General features: G+C 45.8%; 1 protein-coding gene across 1 annotated transcript in view; it reads left to right on the forward strand.

The window, feature by feature from the left end:
- Nucleotides 1–18,478, forward strand: part of gli3 (GLI family zinc finger 3) — a 92,579-nt gene that overhangs the window by 29,847 nt on the left and 44,254 nt on the right. The window contains exon 3 of the mRNA XM_028569816.1: nt 4,900–5,145. Within this exon, the coding sequence (XP_028425617.1) occupies nt 4,900–5,145 (246 nt within the window). The remainder of the gene's footprint in view (nt 1–4,899; nt 5,146–18,478) is intronic.

Here is an 18,478-nt window from a genome sequence, read left to right on the forward strand (position 1 = left end):
GCCCTCTCACTGCAATGCTCATTGCTCTCTCACAATGTGGGCCTGATGAAATGGTAGTGGGGTTTCGGGCTGCTCTATGGTGGGCCTGTGCCCCTAATGGGGGTATAAGGGGTAGCTAGGGGCAGGCGGAGGCTTGGCATGAGACAACCCTGCTGTGAGGCTGATTTGAGGTGAGCGAAGGGAAGAAGGAAGGCGCCAAGCAGGCTTTGATTTGCCCCTCCCCAGCCCAGGGGCCTGGAGGCTGGGACGGCAAGATGTTGAGCTCTGGGTGTGTCCCAGAAGACCCCTGGCGGCAGAGAGAACAGGCCGGGACTGCGGGCTGTGGAACAGGGGGTTGGGGCGTGGGCTGCTGAGAGCCAAATTGAGATGTGGGAGTCGTCAAATTTTGCCTAGATGAATATTGAAGAGGGCATTTGCGGGAGCTGTGTGGGAAATCGGCAGCTCACAATAGACCGCTAACCAGGAGAGGGAGCATCCTGACCTGCCCATGCCTCTCTCTGCAATTCGTCAAAACATCAGTCACACGCTGATGGTTAAATAATATACCACTGTGGATTCAATCTGCAGAGACAGAATCAAACATGAGCGCAAAGTTAGACGAAGTGAACTTTATGCGTGCTGAAGTTCTCCAGAGCTCTGTCAAATAGTTTGACTGGGGATTGCAAACTACCCTGCCCACAGCTATCAGGGTAATGACTTGATTCTGCCTTCTGACATTTAGAAAAAATTTTTGTCGAATGTAACCCTTTTTAGGCAGATACAGGATGCTCCGTTAGGACTTGGTAACCTTCACATAATGCAGAACTGAACTCTGTTGTGGGGAAGGCATCCAGCTCCTCATGGCACTGAGCCCGTCAGCCAGAAGTTGATCAGAAAAATACCTCACACAATCGCGGTAATCCCCTGTGCTCTTGTTGTGTTGGGTTTGGTGGAGTTTGAGCGTTCTCTCTCCTTCCCTCATCTTTCAGCCTGCGCTAATCGTGAATGATTCCTTCTGTCTATAGCGCCAATGCCAGGGCCGGTGAATCAGGTACATAAGCCTAAGCCGCTTGGAGAGGTGCTCTTATTAAACTCTAGCCAGCTGCTGGAATTTTTCTTCCCCCTCTCATTGTTAATTGGGGAGTCTTGAGTCTTTCCCGGGAGTTGATTTGCAAGAGAAAGAAAAAAAGGAGCAAGAGATTATTGCACAGGAGGAGAGGAGCTTTGAAGAAGTGTTTTGTGATTTCACTGTATATCCTCCATTCCACTCTCTCCTTGTTCGCTCTCCATGTGCTCCCCAGCCAAAACCTGTTTGTGCCCCTGACAACAGTGCTTTGAGAAGTTCAAAGGTGGAACAGAGCATATGTCTGGATTTGGCTCAGAGGTACAACAACACCTCCGATGTTTAGGCTTTTAGGAAAGGCGGTAATGCGGGGAAAGAGTTGCAATGTGCAATGGCCCTTTGTGCACCCCTGAAACATACATGTCCCAGTTTTAGAGACTCTGACTGACTGAGTGCAGGCCGGAGGGCAACTTAGAAGCTTGAGAGTCAAGGACAGATTGGCATGTGGAGGAACAGCAATCCTTGTTTTTAACCTCTGCCTCCTGAAAATACCTTCAGAAACAACAAGCCAAGGGTTTTGTTTCACTTTTCATTTCTTTGAATTGCCTGGGCACCCTTAACTTTAGCCCCCCCATTGCCCCAGAGCCCCAACTCTCAGAAGAATTGGCCCCACTCCATATCTCATTATCTCTTTTAAAATTTCATTTTGTCATTGCATCCACGCTCTCTTTTATGCTGCCGTATTAAAGTCCATGCATAGGGTTTTCTCTGAAGGTATTCGCACCAGAGTTTTACAATAGAGACCCCAGACAAGGGGGAAAAAGGGAGAAACCCGGGCTTTAGGATTTAATGAGTGGCTTGCTGGGGGTGAAAGAAGGATAGAAAGCAAGTGAGGGAGAGCAGGAGAGAGTGCATTTGTAGAGGGTTAGAGAGAGAGAGTAGTAAGGGAGGAAGAATGCAGGAATGGAGCACCAGGTACCATAATAGTGGCAGAAAAAGCTCCTGAAATACTAGAGCTGGGGCGTGTGCTCTGATCAGGACGGCAGTGAGCACAATTACCTTCTTTTCAAATCCTTCAGTGACACTGCGGGAGGAAGGAGGACTTTGAAACTTGAAAGGCAGGAGCCTGCTTTCAACCTCAAACGCGAGCAGGAAAGGGCTCTGAAATTTGTTCAGTGCTCCCCATCCACCATTAGCTTGTTTCTTCCTCTCGCCTCCAGGCATTTAAGCGCTTTTTGAAAAGATGTTAAGAAATTCAATCACCATAGAGAGAGAGAGAGATAGTTCTTTTTTTCTGTTTTTTTGAGAGGCATGCTTTCCTCTGGTCCACAGAGGACCGGCCTGCTGCTTTTGTATTGGGCTGAATAGACTTTGCAAACTGGTGGAGGACTGGATGTGGCAACCATGGGAAAAGAGAAGAAAATAAAAGTGGAATGAAAAATTAGGGAGGGAAAAAGGGAAAGGGTCTGTTGGGCTGATGGTCAGAGTTAGAGAAGAGTTGCAGGGTTGAACTTTTCAAGGTTGCATGTGTTTACCTGTGTCTGCTCTGTCTCGATTAGCCCGTTTTTTTTTAGTTTTTTTTTTACATGTTATAAGGATACAAAAAGTTTCCATCAGCAGGAACCGAAGAGAAACCTTACTTGAGATTTCTGGTTCTGGAGATTTCTGGTTCTCGTCTACCAGTCCGAGGAGTCAATTGACCTTTGTGCTGCTGAGTGTTTGTTTAACCATTTAAGGTGCTATAAACTGAAATAATGAAGCCCCTTAAGGTGGTACATGGTAGAATGATGAACCCCCTCTGTGGGCTTTCCATGGTGACAGGAGGGGGATGGTGGGACTGTGACACTGCTGGGATTGAACTATTAGTCGCTTGACCTCCCTTGGAGGAGAGAGACATATCTAAATAGCAGTGGGGGTCACTGGAGAAGGAGAAGAAAAGAAAGTAAGAGGGAAAGAGAGTGAACAAGACAAATTCAAGTAGTGAAAAAATAGCACTGCAAAGTATATTTTCTAAAGTAAGCAGTTGAGTCGCCTTAGTAGTTTTTCGTAAGTTTTGCAGAAGATGTTTTAGGCTATAGGCCTCCTAACTGCTACACTATCTAAGGCCCCAGTGATGAATTTATATTTATAATACATCAAATATCTGTATGAAAGTAAGAAAAACAGCTCATTAATATGGACACAGTTTTTGCTTCCACAGATGTAATGCTAGATCCTCTAGATGTGAAAGAGTATACAGTGGAAGCACACAGCTACATGCTCTACCCTTACTGTAGCAGTGCTCGCTCCCAGCGTAGTTTACAGTCTTGACTTCTTTCAATTCATGTAAGGAGATGAACCCAATTCCGAAATCCCTTTATGTTAATATTGCGCTTTGCAAGAGCAGACCTATTAATCCAGCTTTAACCGTATAAGTGCCATTATTCCCTTAATAAGATCACTGGCTGCGCAGTATAGGATTAAATACTTATATCATAACTGACACTGTCATTTCCCGCGGATGAGAGTGGCTTGCCTCTCTGGCTGTCAGTTCCGCGTTAGGAATCTTTGAATCTGCTGCCAGTGCTTTGCTGAGACACGGCTGGCCCGAAAGCTGGTAATGGATGTGGGAGAGTGAGGGGAATAAAAGAGGGACCCGTGGGTTGCTCCTCCTGCTCTCTCTTCTTCGCCTCTCTCAATCTTATTCTCTCTTCCTGCTTCTCTCTCTTAACCTCCCCCTTTCTGATCGCTTCTCTTCTTCTGTGAAGTGGTACAGCATTATGGCGGCCCTCTTCAGTGCTTAAGGTAGTGCTCTTTAATCTGGCCCTCTCCTCTGTTCTTAATTGGCAGTTGGATGCTGTTGGGTTGCAGTGCATAGTGGGGGAGCGTTGCACCGCCAGGCTGCTGATACAGAACCTCTGGCGCCAGCACAACAGCATTTTGCCAGGCTCTCAGTGAGCAGCATTAACGCAGGAAAGAGCATTGGAGTAAACTGATAACCAACAGTTTATGGAGCCGAACATGGGGACCATTTTCTTGGCCTTCATGAGTGTGACACGCTATTCCAGTTTCTGAGCTATATAGTATCGTAGTACAGAAAAGACTAGGTCAGGAGGCTAGCTGACCCTTATACACGTCAGTTCAGAGGTCCGGCCAAAGGTCAAGGGTCATGTCTTTCTGGTGGAGCTCAGCCCTTGAACTCAACTCCACATTTAGCCTCTTTACCCAGCATGCCAGGAAGCTTTCTCCAGAGACCCCACTCCTCCTAATTTTTCCCTCAGAAAGACAGATTTAGTTTGAGAACAGAGAGACAGAGAGAGTGGGGAGAAGGAGAAAACAAGAGAATGAAAGAGGGCGGGGTTGATACAACCCATGACGCTGGTTAATGAACAGCTTGGAATGCAGACAGAAATTCTGCGTTGCCTCCTCAATGGGAATCCATTTCTAAAAAAAAAAAAACAGACAGAGAGAATTTAAGAACAGATTTTTGGAAACTGTGTGAAAAAGAAGTTGGGATTTCTTTCATCCATGGTGTCCATTTGCTCATACAATGTATGCCTCTGAACTCCCACATCTGGCGCCAAACCTAGGCATATTTACACCAATAATGCCCAGTAGGTTTTTGTACAAAGCTGATCTAGCGCCTTCTACGTGAACTGACTTCCTCACCATGTGTGTTCAGAACATGCGTGTGTTCAGCTGTGTGTGTGTGTGTGTGTGTGAAACATAACCACGGGAGGGAGAGAGATTCTCACCCTCTGCACCCCAACTTCTATTCTTATATTTGCTCAGAATAAATCAGCAGCTCATTGTTTTCCTCTTCCAAAGTTTTAACATCATATTCTCCTCCTCTCTTTCTATCTATCTACCCTTTGCAGAAGACGAAAGTTCAGGCACGCCTTACCACCGCGAGAGGCGCAATGCCATCAGCTCACAGGCTCCCACGTCCCGCGGCGCTGACCGGACCGTAAGCGAGGAGCCCTCCACCTCCACAGAAGACCGCCCCTCCCTGCTCAAGAAGGAGCTGCATGGTTCCCTGCCCCACCTGGCTGACCATGCCCTGCCGTACCGGGGCACTCTGTTCACTATGGACCCTCGCAACGGCTACCTAGACCCACACTATCGTAAGTCCACTAACCACTAAATTGTTGTTTATTTTGAAAGTGGAAAACTTGTAGGTTTTGTTAAGTAAAGAAACTACACAGCTCAAGGACATTTTTGCCTCACCCCGAGTGCTGAGGCCAAGTTTGTCTCTTTACTTTAGGTGAGAGGCAGAGCTGCCTGATGCTTGATCAAATCTGACAGATTAGCCTCCCCCCCTCCGCTTACTCTTGCCTCGACACACACACACACACACACACACACACACACACACACACACACACACACACACACACACACACACACACACACACACACACACACACACCTTTGGAACACATGCACACACACTTGTTTTGTGCCTGGGAAGTTAGTATGGGGAACGGCCAGCGTAGCTTCTTAATTCCCTCATTAGGGGCCTGTCTGAACACAGTACTCTGCTTTCCCTCATCAACACACACTTCAAAGCCCCAAAGCAGCACCGCGTCAAACTTTGCTACCCCCTACTCTGCTCTCTCTCGCTGGGACTCAGAGAATGTGTGAGAGAAAGGCAGCGGGAGAGAGAGAGAGAGAGAGAGAGAGAGAGAGAGAGAGAGAGAGAGAGAGAGAGAGAGAGACTAATGGAGATGAAGCCTATGAGATTGAGGTGAAGGGAGAGCTGTGGCTTGAGTGAGATACTAAAGATAATTTGAACAAAAGGTGAGATAGACAGGAGGAGTTAGATGAAAGTGAAGCTGTGTGTGTATGTGGAAAGAGAGAACAGGAGATAGATGATTGGGGAGTAAGAGGCTGATTAGGAGGTTAATTCAGCGGCCACTGTAGCCAGGACTTAGCCTGCAGACAAGGATTTGATGTGATAGCTTGTTTAGTTTGGTTAAATTGTCTCTGAATTGGGGCAGAAAGAGTGGGACAGAGTGATTCAGTAATGAAAAGTCCAGTGGACCCCAACCGTATACTGTAACTCTATTTATTCAGCCACTTCATTAGCTACTGCTCCCTCGTGCTTGGGTGCTTGAGAGTCACCAACGTGCCTCTTTAAGGGAAAGGTTACTCAAAACCAGGCAATGGTGCTGTGGACAGGGCCCTCGAGGGCAGAACATTACTGCCCATTACATCCTGACCTAACTTAGCAACACTGCCACTTCTCATTTTATGTATGTGTGTGGGTATGTGTGAAGGAGCTCTGGAGGTTCCAGACCACTGAAGCCTTCGGGAAGAAGTGGGAGAGAGAGAGAGAGAGAGAGAGAGAGAGTGGGGGGGGGGGGGGTCATTCTGGGGCTTGGGGTCATGTGGAAAAGTCACAGTCTGAAATGGAGATTTCAAAAGCAGCAGGAAAAGTCAAAAGAGCTTCAAGAGGCTTTCTTTGTGCATTGGGGCTCAAGAGGCTGGAAGACTTGCAATCATCGAGGCAGAGTGGAGTCGAGCACAGCGAAGGATGCTGGGAAGTTGCAGGCATGATGAACATAGATTTTATCCTCCTTATGCACTGCATATCAGCAATAACTTGATAATTTGTCATTTGTAAAGCAAACATTTGCCAGATGCAGCTTCTTAATATACAAGAATTTAAAGCTTTTGTATTTTTTAATGTAGCAAATTGAATATTTTAGGGTTTTCTACCGTATACAAAACAAGCAATTTGAAGATGTCACATTAAGCTCTGGGAAATTGTGATTACTCCCATTTTATAAAACCATTTTCTAGACAATATGATTAATTAATAAGTTGAAGAAATTGTCTTCAGAATAATCGACGATGACGATAATTGTTAGTTGCAGCCTTAGTGTCAGAGAAGATATATAAGAATTACACAAAAAACAATGAAGACCCAATTTGTTATTAGAAGAAATAACACCAACAAAGACGGAAATGGCAACACAGATTTTGATTTAAAAAACACAAAGTCTGAAAGGCTTCTAGTGTTTTTCATTGATGTCAATTCTCTGATCCTGACTCTGCCCAGGAAGACTTATGATCTGAGATGAGAGCATTGCTGTGTAAAACACCTCCTCCTGGCCCCAGGTGTTGAGGACATGGGGTGTCCCTAAAGGCAGCGGTCCCATTCTGTCTGATTGAACCCAGTACCAGAGCTCAATCCCCATGAGCTCCAGCGGTCTGAGGGTCAGCAAAACGAAAGGGTTCCCCTAAAAACCTCCGCTTCCCCTCCCTTCCTCCGTCCCTCCCTCCCTCAGCTGCTTTGAACCAGAAGCCTGTAGCATCTGTCGCCACTCCTGCGCCACAAGGTGTAAAAGCCACTGGCTCCTGTTCTGGTTTCTGGTTCCATACACATGTGAGCGCACACACACACACACACACACGCACACACACACACAGCTCTTACTCCACCAGTGGTAGTCCCTCTCTATGAGGGCTTTGTCACCTCCTAAATTCATCCCAGGTGTGTGCATGTGTGTGTGTGTTTGTGACGGAGAGGGGGCCCTAAGCCTTTGTGCTGTGCTTGCATAGTGTGCAACGCCATGCAGCAGACAGCCAGGTAAATCCGATTACTCTTAGTGCTGGTGTGTGTCAGTGCTTAATGTGCCTAAATGCGATGGCACCTGCAGCCTCCCCACACCTGGTCGCTGGTTCGTTAACGTGGTGGCGAATCTCTGGGAGGCGTGGGAGGCGAACAACAAGAAGAGAGCTGAGGGGAGGGGGTTATCTTCAGGGGCCTTGTGCCGGTAAATCTCTGCTATTCACCCAGACTTGTGATCTCCCACTCCTCTTACATCCGTGGTCTAAGACTGTGTTTACTCTGGTATTTACACCCACTTCAGTGCAGAAAGGAAGAGACACTAAGGGAAACATTGCCCCTTTTGTGAGCATTAGCTAATTGTGGTGATGCCTGAGTCTTAGCTGCTTTTCTTTGGCAAACACTGGATAAGAGTCCACATCCTTCTTACCACAACACTAATACATGGGGCTTTGCTATGGGATAAGAAGAAAGGATTGAGATGAGGATTAATGAGGGAGAAGTCTTTTTTTTAAAGATCTTAATTGTGTAGAAGTGTGAATGGGATGTGCAACGCCGACATCTGTTTACATTGTGCAATGATTAGCCGGTCAGTGGTCCTGCAGCAACAGTGAGCCCACTTGCTGGCGAAGCATCTCTGCTTCCTCCGAAGGGATCTTATTCTTTAAAGTGTCTCGTTCTTAAACACTTGCCCTTCTTTGCCAGACTAAACACATCCGTGGAGGGACTTAAAGCACATCCTTTCAATGGCTTTTTTTGCAAATGTTAAAACAAAACACCCGAGAATGTTTATCGAAAGGAAGACAACTGGAGGAAAGTAAATTTGCCAAGCTTTAGAGACAATGCTTAAGGATACTGGCGCGGAATAAGTTTTGTTGCTGTACTGTATTTGCGATACAATAGGTCATTGATGGGAGTCAACACGACACATTAAGTGTGTCTCCAGGCTGTGATGGCTGCCTATCAGTCCAATAGTCTTTGGGTTAGCTCATTAAAAAATCTAGCCCAGATCTGGCTGCCAGGGCCTAATCCCTACACCAAAGCCTTGCTGTCCTTGACTGATCTCAGAAACCATGCCTGCTAAGCTAGAGGCAGTGGAGGTATGGATCTCTTGGCTGAAGGATTCCTTTACATGTATCACAGTAACCCTGCTCTCTGAGCCTGGCCAAAGGTGACTGCTACCTGGATCATACTGACCCTGTGTTCTGGGAAAGCTAGCACTGAGCCATGGCGTAAAACCCTTCCCGGGGTTTTATGATGTGGTGGGGGTGGTGGGTGTCCAGTCACAGGTTAAACTCTAAACTGCTGCGCCGGGCTGATCTTAGGTCTACTGGGCCGTAGCACGCCTGCCGCTGCCCCGGCGTCAGTCTGTCTGCCTCAATATCAAAATGCAGCTGACCACTGAACTGAATGAGCTTGCTGTCACCGAAGTGAACGTGATCCGCACAACAATAGCCTCTCTAGTCTCCACAGTTAATTACTGTGCTTGTTCTTGCAGTTCATACTGCAAGTACCTTTCCATATGTCTTGAAAGAGCACGAGCAGCAAAGAGAGTAAAAAAAAAGGAGCAATTATAAAGTGTGCGTTTTTGTAGTTGGAAAAAAATTGTTACAACAGAGCACTCTACCGAAATTGCACTCAAAGAACAAACTTTCTGGCCTCTTGTTGGTTCAAACATGACAAGTTTGGGCTGGGATACAGGTTCAAACATCCTCCCCCCAAAAGAACTGGTGAGTACAGAGGGGGAGCCTGAGGTGAGAAGACACGTGCCTGTGTCAAGGGTAAGTGTTTGTCTTTGTGATTGTTTCAATATTGGCTTTTTGAGCGTGGTGGCACGATGTAGTCCCCCAGTGGAGTGCCGGCACAGAGAAGCCTGGGGCACACTGCAGGCAATGGAGAGGGATCCCTTCCACCCACCTCCTTTCATCAAGAAAGAACAACACCGGCCTGCGCTCTGCTGTGGCCCCTTGGTCCAGCGCACCAGGGATAATCAGATGATCCCCTTTTATACAGCTTATTAGAGGCATCTCATGGTGTAAGATAGGCCATATTCTCACATGCATGTGCCCCTTTGTACCACATGATGATTTAAGGGGGTTAAGCAGAGTTTGAAGTGCGGCGAGAATGCACTTTCATACCATCTTAAGGTCATGTGGTGCTCTTACCACAAAGCTGATGCGTGTGAACGAAATATCTCTCAATAATGGCAGCTCTTATTAACAATGACAAGATTAAATGTGAAGGGGCTCAGAAGAATTAAAAAGAATTTCCAGAGAACTTAAGATGTTCAAAGAAGAACACTCAGCATTTCTTGGTATCATCGTCACAACATCTGGTAGTGTGTTTTACTTCCTTTCAAATGAGATTGGTTAATCAGTCAAGTCACAGAGGCGAGCAGGGACAATAGCATTTTGCTGATGTTGTGAAGGCTTAAAATGAAGATTTGCTGCATCTTGTCCATCCAAAAGGAGAATCAACTGCAGAAAACACCACTGGCAACAATGACATTAAGCACTATACTATAAAAACAACAAGACTAAACGCTCATGGGGGCTTCTCTTCAGCTTGCTGCTTGAGCTTTTTCTCTCCTCCTTAAGTTACACTGTAGTCTCCAGAAGGATAATCACCTCTGTGTGCTACGGGAGAATCTGAGTTATTTCATGCCTTTCTTTATGTTTGCTGCCCGTGTATCCAAATCTCATCGCTCCTTTTTGTATTTGCATTCCTCTCACATAGTGGCAAAGATAAGCGCCCTTATCCCTTCAGCCAACAACCCGTATCTTGCTCTCGTCTCTGGAGGGTCGCAAGTATATATTGTTCTACACGGAGAGGAGGCTGATGAACACAGTGTAATTAAAATGTTTCTAGCAGCCTGGTGAAATGTAAGATATCACTGGAGAAAAGAGAAAGAGAGAGAAGAAGGGAGTCAGGGCTGAGTCTGAGGGTATAAGTGAGACAGAGGGGTAAGAAAAAGAGAGAAGAGCCAGAGAGAGTGGAGAAGAAGGAGGAGGGGGTGTAACAAAGCAGAAAATGAAGAGAGACATAAAAGAATGGGAGCTCAAGGAGGTCAGGCCCATCACAGGCTTTAGTGTTGCCTTTAAAGATGCCTGGGACAGGTGGCAGCTCCAGACAATCTCGCACCACAGAGCAGCATCCTCTCAGGAGGAGATAAGGGATTCCTCCATCCAGGCACCCTCATCTGCCTCCTCCTCCCACCTCTCCTTCACTCACTCTCTCCACCTCCCTCATGCCCACCCGCCTCCCCTTCCTCCTGTCTCGGGGTTCTCCCAGACAGGCTGCTTTGATGTGGCTCAGTGTGAGCGGGCAGCTGTAGGCCACGGGGCTGCAGCAGCGCTGCTGGGCCACTGGGCCGGCGGACCGTTGGGAGCCGACTCGAGCGCGGCTCAATCAGTGGGGTTCTCTGGTGCCCGGCACTTTCAGGTCTCATTAAAGCGCTCCGGCAGGGTTAATCCTCTTTAAGGTTTACATGGGCCCCAGTTTGTCTCTCTGCCCAGGCTGAGGGAACCCCTGGGCGCCACCTGCGTGACAAAGACTCAAATCACTGTGAAACAAGTTCCCTCCGTCTGTTGCCTCACTCCTCCACTTCCCCTCTATTTTCTCCTCTCTCTTCCCTCTTTCTCCATGGATCTCAATTGCCTTCCCCTGTGCATTCTGCCTCTTCTTTACTCTCCGTCCTCCCTTGATAGTACCTAGGCCTGGTTGTAAGTCTTTTAGGATTATTTGGGTGGAATCTGTTGACAGGGGTGCAGTAAATGGATTACAACTTTGTCCTTGTTTTGGGATGCTGTGAGGAGGGAAAGGGGAGAGATCAGGAGGATGCGCTTTGAATAATGAGAGAGGCAAATAATAAGAGATAGACAGAGAGCAGGATTAACCGAAAGAATTAGGAAGACGATGCAAGCGTGAGAGAAAGGGTGAAAGAGAGGCTAAGGTGACAGCAGCGCAAAGAGAAGAGAGAGTGGAAAAGGGAGAGAATCAGTGAGTTCCAGCTGTTGTTGCACTCATAAGACCTAATTGGTCCAAAAGTGTCGACCCCTGTCTGGCCCTGCAGAGCCCAGCAGCCATTTGTCTGATTGCTGTGACACTGGGCTTTGTCTTTGCTCTGTGACACACAGTTTCCTCCATTAGCCCAAATAATGGCCACGTACCTCTAGAGGCCTGCACAGACTTTGTCTAATGTCTGTATGGGTTCGGTGTAAAATAGAAGAATAGACTTACAGTACAGGGGGAAATGCCATTTGAATATAAAACATATTAAAGGGCTGCACTGTTGGTTTTGAATGTTACGCTTGTAAAATCACCTATGCATGATTTTCCAAATGATATTCTCTAAGTGATTTCCAACCTTCCAGGCAGCCACTGGTTTCCACTAATTTAAACACATTTGAAAATCAGCTTGCAGAGACTTACTGTACAACCTGCTTCAGATAGGTTTCATGAACTCGAAGATTTTCCAAGATTGAGATTCTCAAACTGCAACTGATGTAATGCAAGAGACAACGCGCTACAGTGTTTGCAACATCACTCATTGAATTCTAAGTTTTGCTGCAACATAATGTAGTGTATTAATGTGTTGCTTCTTGGCAGTTCACCCTGAAATCTCGGATGCCTTTTAATGCACCGTCTATTTAATCTGGCCCCTTATTTTAACCACATTACCAAGCGATAATAAACAATTTTGACATGCAAATAAAGGTGACAAAACGCTTACTGTGATGGATTACCTCTTAACCAAGATTAAAGTCTCTTGCCATTCATAGCGAACAATATGAATTGAGAACAATAGCTACATCTGTAAACAAAATTACATTAGAATGACCGCTTTCGTCAGTGGCCTCATGATTCAAAATTGAGCTGTCCAGTTTCCCCAAGCCATGTCCAACCCAGTGTGTTATTATAATGCAGGTGTATTAGCCTCACAGTCACTATCACACAGCCACATGCAGTTTTAGTATCACCTGCACAGGGGCCCAGGGAGGAGCTGCGATACAGGGCTATAGAGGGTCAGTCCGTCACAGGGTAGCCTGATACGGCTATGGCAATCACGAACACTGTCACTGATAGGACCTTGGCACGTATATAGATGTCGCAGTAAATCCCATACATTTATGATACAGGCATTTAAAGGAGTATTTAAAGAAACAGATTGTGGACAAAATACATCTTTTCATTTCTTCTGTGAACCCAATTCCTAAATAAAGATCTCAAAAAAGATCAAACCCTAAAGCAGCCTTGTATTTGAGTAGAATAAATCACACAGGGGGGCAGTTGAAGCAAAATAAATGTAAAGTAAAGCAAAGTCCTGGTGAGTTAACCTGAGGTTTAAATCAACTCCTTTCTCTCTGAGAGGTATCATTGTTTGGAGAGGAGGAGATAGATAGACAAAAGATGAAGAGAGAGAAGGGAAAAGAGGTGTAGCGCAGTGTTTCAGCTACTAAACTGCTGTGTAAATCTCTCCCCGGCTGGGTGGGGGAGGGGAGGCTGGAGGGTGAGGGGAGGGGGGGCAACGCAAAGCGCTTTGTTCTGCTCCCCAGCTTATCCCAATCTGGAAAAATTCACCAAATGTAGGAGATAGATTGGCGCTCCGCAGAGGCCTCGTTGAAATAACCTTCACTCCATGATCCACACTGGGATACAGGGAGGAAGGGAGGCAGGGAAGAAAAACCGCGGCATAGCTGGGGTTGGATGGTGCTGGGGGCCCCTGGAAGAGCATTGTGCGTGCTTAGCTCCACTCTGTAGCAAGGCAAGGGTCCTCGTGCTGGCGTGCAATTTGTTAAGATTGACTCGGTCTTGGTAAATGTCTTGCAGATGCTGGAGTTCCATTAAGATATTTCTGTGAATTATGGAGCAAGGACGGGGTAGAAGAGTGAGCAACTTGGAGCACAGCCTACATCTCATGCTGGTGGCTGAAATCAGGGTTTCTTACTGTATGCTATTTCAGATAAATGTCCTGATAAAAATGGATACATATTTTACAGGGGATCTGTACAGACTATTCAACTTTTAGATAAAGTTTGGCAATAAAATGTTGCATGTCAAGTGGATGCTGTTCTGTATGAGCATAATGGTTGAATGAAAAATGATCCTGAACTTAACTGTGTAAATATTGGCAAAAAGAGATAACCTGCGCAAACATTAAGTCCCAGTGCAAATATGTATAGACTTGTAGACCAAGTAGAGAAAGGATGGGCATTGACCGACTTGTTCAGTCTAGACAAACAAATTACTTCTGACAGCGAGTAGCGATGGAATGTATACGTGAACAGAGCACCTGTTTATCGCACATAGCTGCCGTTTTTTTTTTACCACTTGTCTTCTGTTCTGTTTTTCTTTTCCACCATGTTAATTACGTTTACCCACAGAAAGACTGTTTGTGTTCAAGGGTGTTAAGAGCATCTGAGCAAGAGAGACAGAGAAAGCGAAAACAGAGGAGAACAAAAAAAGTCTATTGATTTACAGAGGAAGGGCAGAGTGTGATCTGCCAGCCTCGCGTATATGATGAATGGCAGAGAGATTGGCAAGGCAACACTTAGCATTTTTCTGTTATTTAACCTCTCTGCATGCTTTCTTCTCCCTCCTTCTTACTATTGCTCTTAGCTGAAAAAAAGCTCTTTCTGTTCTAGCGCCCAGGCATCGCATACAGTAGAGAAAGCTCTGCACAGCAAGAACATTAGGCTAATTTATACAGCGTTAATTAGGCCATTAGACCTGAAACAATCTGGGACCCGTAATTAAAGCAAAGCGCTCCAAAAGTCAACAGCAACTCCCATTGAGCTTAGCTAAACAGTCTCCGAAAGTGTTATTTACATGTCCAAACAGCTTGAGGTCTCAGTGTAAGCAAACATGATGAGAGACGGTGTGTGAAGGGATTGATCAGAGGGAGAATTCGGCTCCACAAGAGAGCAAGCTTTCAAACTTCTTCTGATAGTCTGCGTGATCTCCCTCTCCTGCCAGCCTGATAGTTGTAGCAAAGTACAAGCACATGCTAAATACTCATAATCAAGCCTGTTAGCTGATATGTCCCATTTGTGTTTACTAAAAGAAACAAAATCCCTCAGATGACGTGTTGCACATTACAAGAGTTCTTTCTAATAAAGGGTAATTGATTTTATTGGATTTTATGACGATGAATTGATTGATTTCCTTTTTCTATGATTGTTCAATTTGGTGCAAAATCCTGCGTCAAAACCTTATATCAAAACCTAAACAATTTAAAAAAAAAAAAAAATGAACTGTAGCTATGCTGTACATGAGCGATTCTCAGCATGGGGTTGTTAGTGACGAGATAAATGTGAGTATTTGCTTTTTTAGTGAAATATTGAATAGTTTTCATGGACGTCTAATGGACATACGCAAGGTGTGCTGATATAAATTGTAAGGGGTAATTAGGTAAAATAGTTGGAGACCACTATTACAAGTATCTCAAGGTGACATCTTTTGGAGTAGGTACATTAAACAACATTAACAAAACAAGCCCAGAACTGCAATGTTCTGCACAGTAAAGTCATGTACATGTCTTTGTATTCGCTCCTAGAAAGGAGCGACACAAGTTGCATGCGCTCGCAAAACAAAGTCTGGAGCATCTTTCGCCCGCTCTGCGAAGTGTTGCAGAGTTGTGGTGTAACTGCGGGCCTCGCTGCAGACGAGCGTGCCTGAGCAGTGAGATCATGAGCGGGGAGAGAGGTGGCATAATGAAATCTGGCAGTCACAGCCCCGGCACAGGCTTCATATGTTCCACATTAGCAATTCACAAACCTCTAGAGCAGGCCCCAGCAGCCCTTTTCTCACTCCGCCTTAGTCGCTTATGACAATCTGTCAGTGGCTCTTTGTGCTCTCGCAGCAGAGCGTCGATGAGAAGTGCAGTGTTTATGGAAGAGCGTTTCGTCCTCGGCTGCGGGTGACAGTCTGTTAGAGCAGAGTCAGTGAACCCTCGCCAGAGGAGAGGAGGAGCCCAGGTTTAGCAGTCAAGACAATAAACTCACAATGTTGAGTTGACAACAAAAGAGGAAGATGAGAAATTGTTTGTGTATTATCAAAACCCAAATCAGAATTGTGAGTGACAGCTCAAATTCTCCCAAAGTATCACATCACATGCGTTCCAAAGCTCAGTGAAGATCCTTTGTGGTAAAACTGCCATTATGAAAGGAGATTAACCAATAAGGATATTGCAAATGATGTGCTTTAGGCTTTATCCTCCCGTTGTCCTCCCCCTTCTTTTGAAATTATTCAAGTGTCCAATAAAGGACAAGGCAATTACTATCCTCTCTTTAATGAAGGGGAAGCTGGCTTTTGGTCCTGAGCACGGTGTGTTTGTGTTGAATTAGAATTAATGAGCCTGGTCAAAGTTTGCCTCTAATTGGCCTTTCATTAAGACCCATTTGTAATCATGTCTTAATGACTTCCATCCCTGTTCCTAAAAGAATAAGAAGAAAAGGAAAAATTTAAACCAAAAATGAATACTGCTGCTCTGGAGTCATTATAATGTTTGAGTTGTTAAGAGCTGATAAATTGCTAGAGAGCTATACAAAATGTTCTATAGTCAAAAGATGCCTCTCAAAAAAGTTTGCAAACTATGATATGCAGTATTCCTGAGCGTTTTTAGCGTTTGAGTGGCTGAGATGACTTCTTTAATCCCTCTCACTTTGCCAGTGGTGGTTTACCTAATGCAACCGGGACAAAACCGTAGTGATTACATTTTCCTTAGGAATGCTGGAGCTGCTGTGGTGTGTGGCCGCAGTGGGAAGGTAAAAATTGTGACTCGTGTGCCGGCTTCCAATGTGCCTACCAGCTGTATTCTGTATTAGAGAGACGACGAGAATAACCCTGAATATCCAGAAGAGCAGGGGCAATTTAGTCCCGGAGTAAACAGTAAGGAGTCCCTACAGGAAACACTGGAGATGGATTGCAGGATGAATTCTCTCCCCCTCTCTGCTTCGCCCTCTGTTCTTTGCGACTGTATACATTCCCTCCAATGACACAGGGCTGTTTGCCACGCTAATGGAGAGCTGCACGGGCGCAAAAGAGGTGGCAGGCTCTATTTAGATAGGGCCATGGTAAAGTAAACTTCAGAGTTGGATTTAAATAAACCTCGGCGGAACGGTTTGCCATGCGACCACAGCGAGAGGAGGGAGGGAAGGAAAGAGTGATGAAGTAGTAAGAAAAAAAAAAAAGGGTCCAGTCTAGGCACAGGGCTGCACTGAGTGAGGAGCTCCAGAGACATAAACATAGGGGGGGATCTGGGTAATTCAATGAGGAGTGGCGGATGTGGGAATGTAGGTGTGTGTTGCGGGGGTGAAGGGGCGGGGTCTGTAAAATGATTTCACAGTTTGTAATTTCGACAGTCATCCCTCATTACCCAACAGGACAGAGGTTAGTGTAAAGTTTGAGCAATGTGGGCAGGGATCAGTAAGATTAGAGAACACAAGGCTTTTACTCCCAACGAGCCAGATCCCAGTACCAAGACCCCGGTAAACCTGAAGGTTCATTTCCGAGTCTGACAGCCGAGGGCCAACAGCCCAGAGTAAACAAAGCAGATTCTGCCCTTGTCTACCACCAGCCCATCCCAGAAGCCCCTCATCCCTCCCTCCCTCAGCAGCTTTGGAATCGGCCGAGGTGAGCCAAGCCAAAACTGAGTCATCAGGAGGAAACTATCAAACAGACAGAGACTGAGTGCTCAGATACTTGCCAGAGCTGCATGGAGGAGGCTTTTACAACTTATCTTTGCTATTGTGAAAACAGGATTAAAACACCCGAATGGTTTCTAAAAGTTTTCTCATTGAACACATTGAGCAAACCCTAAAGCTTTAATATTGAGTGATACTGTCAACAGCGACCATGCAGTAATCTAGTATGTGGATAAAGTGAATTTGAAGTACTTTGAACCTGGATTTAAGAGTTGTTTGTGCATTATTTCACTTGATTCCTCGCCTTTAGAGCCAATCAATGCCCTCTGGACTTTTTTTTTTATACCTCAACAAGTTACTCCTTATGTCAAGATCTCAAAAGATGTCCACATTCTGTAGATTGTGCCAAGCAAGGGATGGAATCTGGAAAACAAAATCCTGCTTTTCTGCGAATCAACACTGGAAAATAGGCTTCAGCTGTTGCAGGGATGTCGGCTTCTTTGCTACAGGTGTTTGGGGGTTGCTGTCTTTACAAACGTTGTAGGGTGCCAGTGTTTTAGACCTGGGGCACTCCACCAGCATGTCAAAGTCAATATTCTTGTCACGGGGAGTATTATATAGCCTGTGAAAACAGCTATAATTTTGTCTTTGGTTCTGAAGAGAGCTTTCCCAAAGTCTAAGACTATTATTCAAGTTACATCACCCGGGTATCTCGGTTTGAACTGGGAGACCCACTTTAGGGATTTAAATTCCGGTTATTTTGGCCTCTGCTGCTTCAATTCTAACTATTTGTTTTTAATGTTTCTTGCAAGTCCCTATGCATTATGGAAGAGACTCCAATGCTGTAGGATTACAAAAAAAACACCAAACTGATACTTGTTTAATAGTTGCTGCGTTGGCCCAGGCTGGCAGTGATCACCCCCATTGAATGAGTGAGTGATGAGGTAAGCAGACCTGAGACGTGCTGGAGGATCAACACCTGCTGCGTTGCCCAGCGATGCAGCTGCGTTTGGCATGGAGCAACCCTCATAGAGCTGTCGGGCACCCCACCGTTTGGCCATCTGCCCTCTTGGCACACACCTCCACATGTTTACAAGCAAAAAAACACATAGCTAGCAGCCTCAGAGACTTGCTGCGTGAAGGTATGCAGATGTTGACACATGCTTTGCCTCAGGGTAGTGATACGCAACTTGGCAATGGTCTCAGTAACAGGCAATAAAGTGACATGTGCTCTGGCAC

This window comes from Perca flavescens, chromosome 22 (assembly GCF_004354835.1).
Source record: "Perca flavescens isolate YP-PL-M2 chromosome 22, PFLA_1.0, whole genome shotgun sequence".
Lineage (NCBI taxonomy): Eukaryota > Metazoa > Chordata > Actinopteri > Perciformes > Percidae > Perca > Perca flavescens.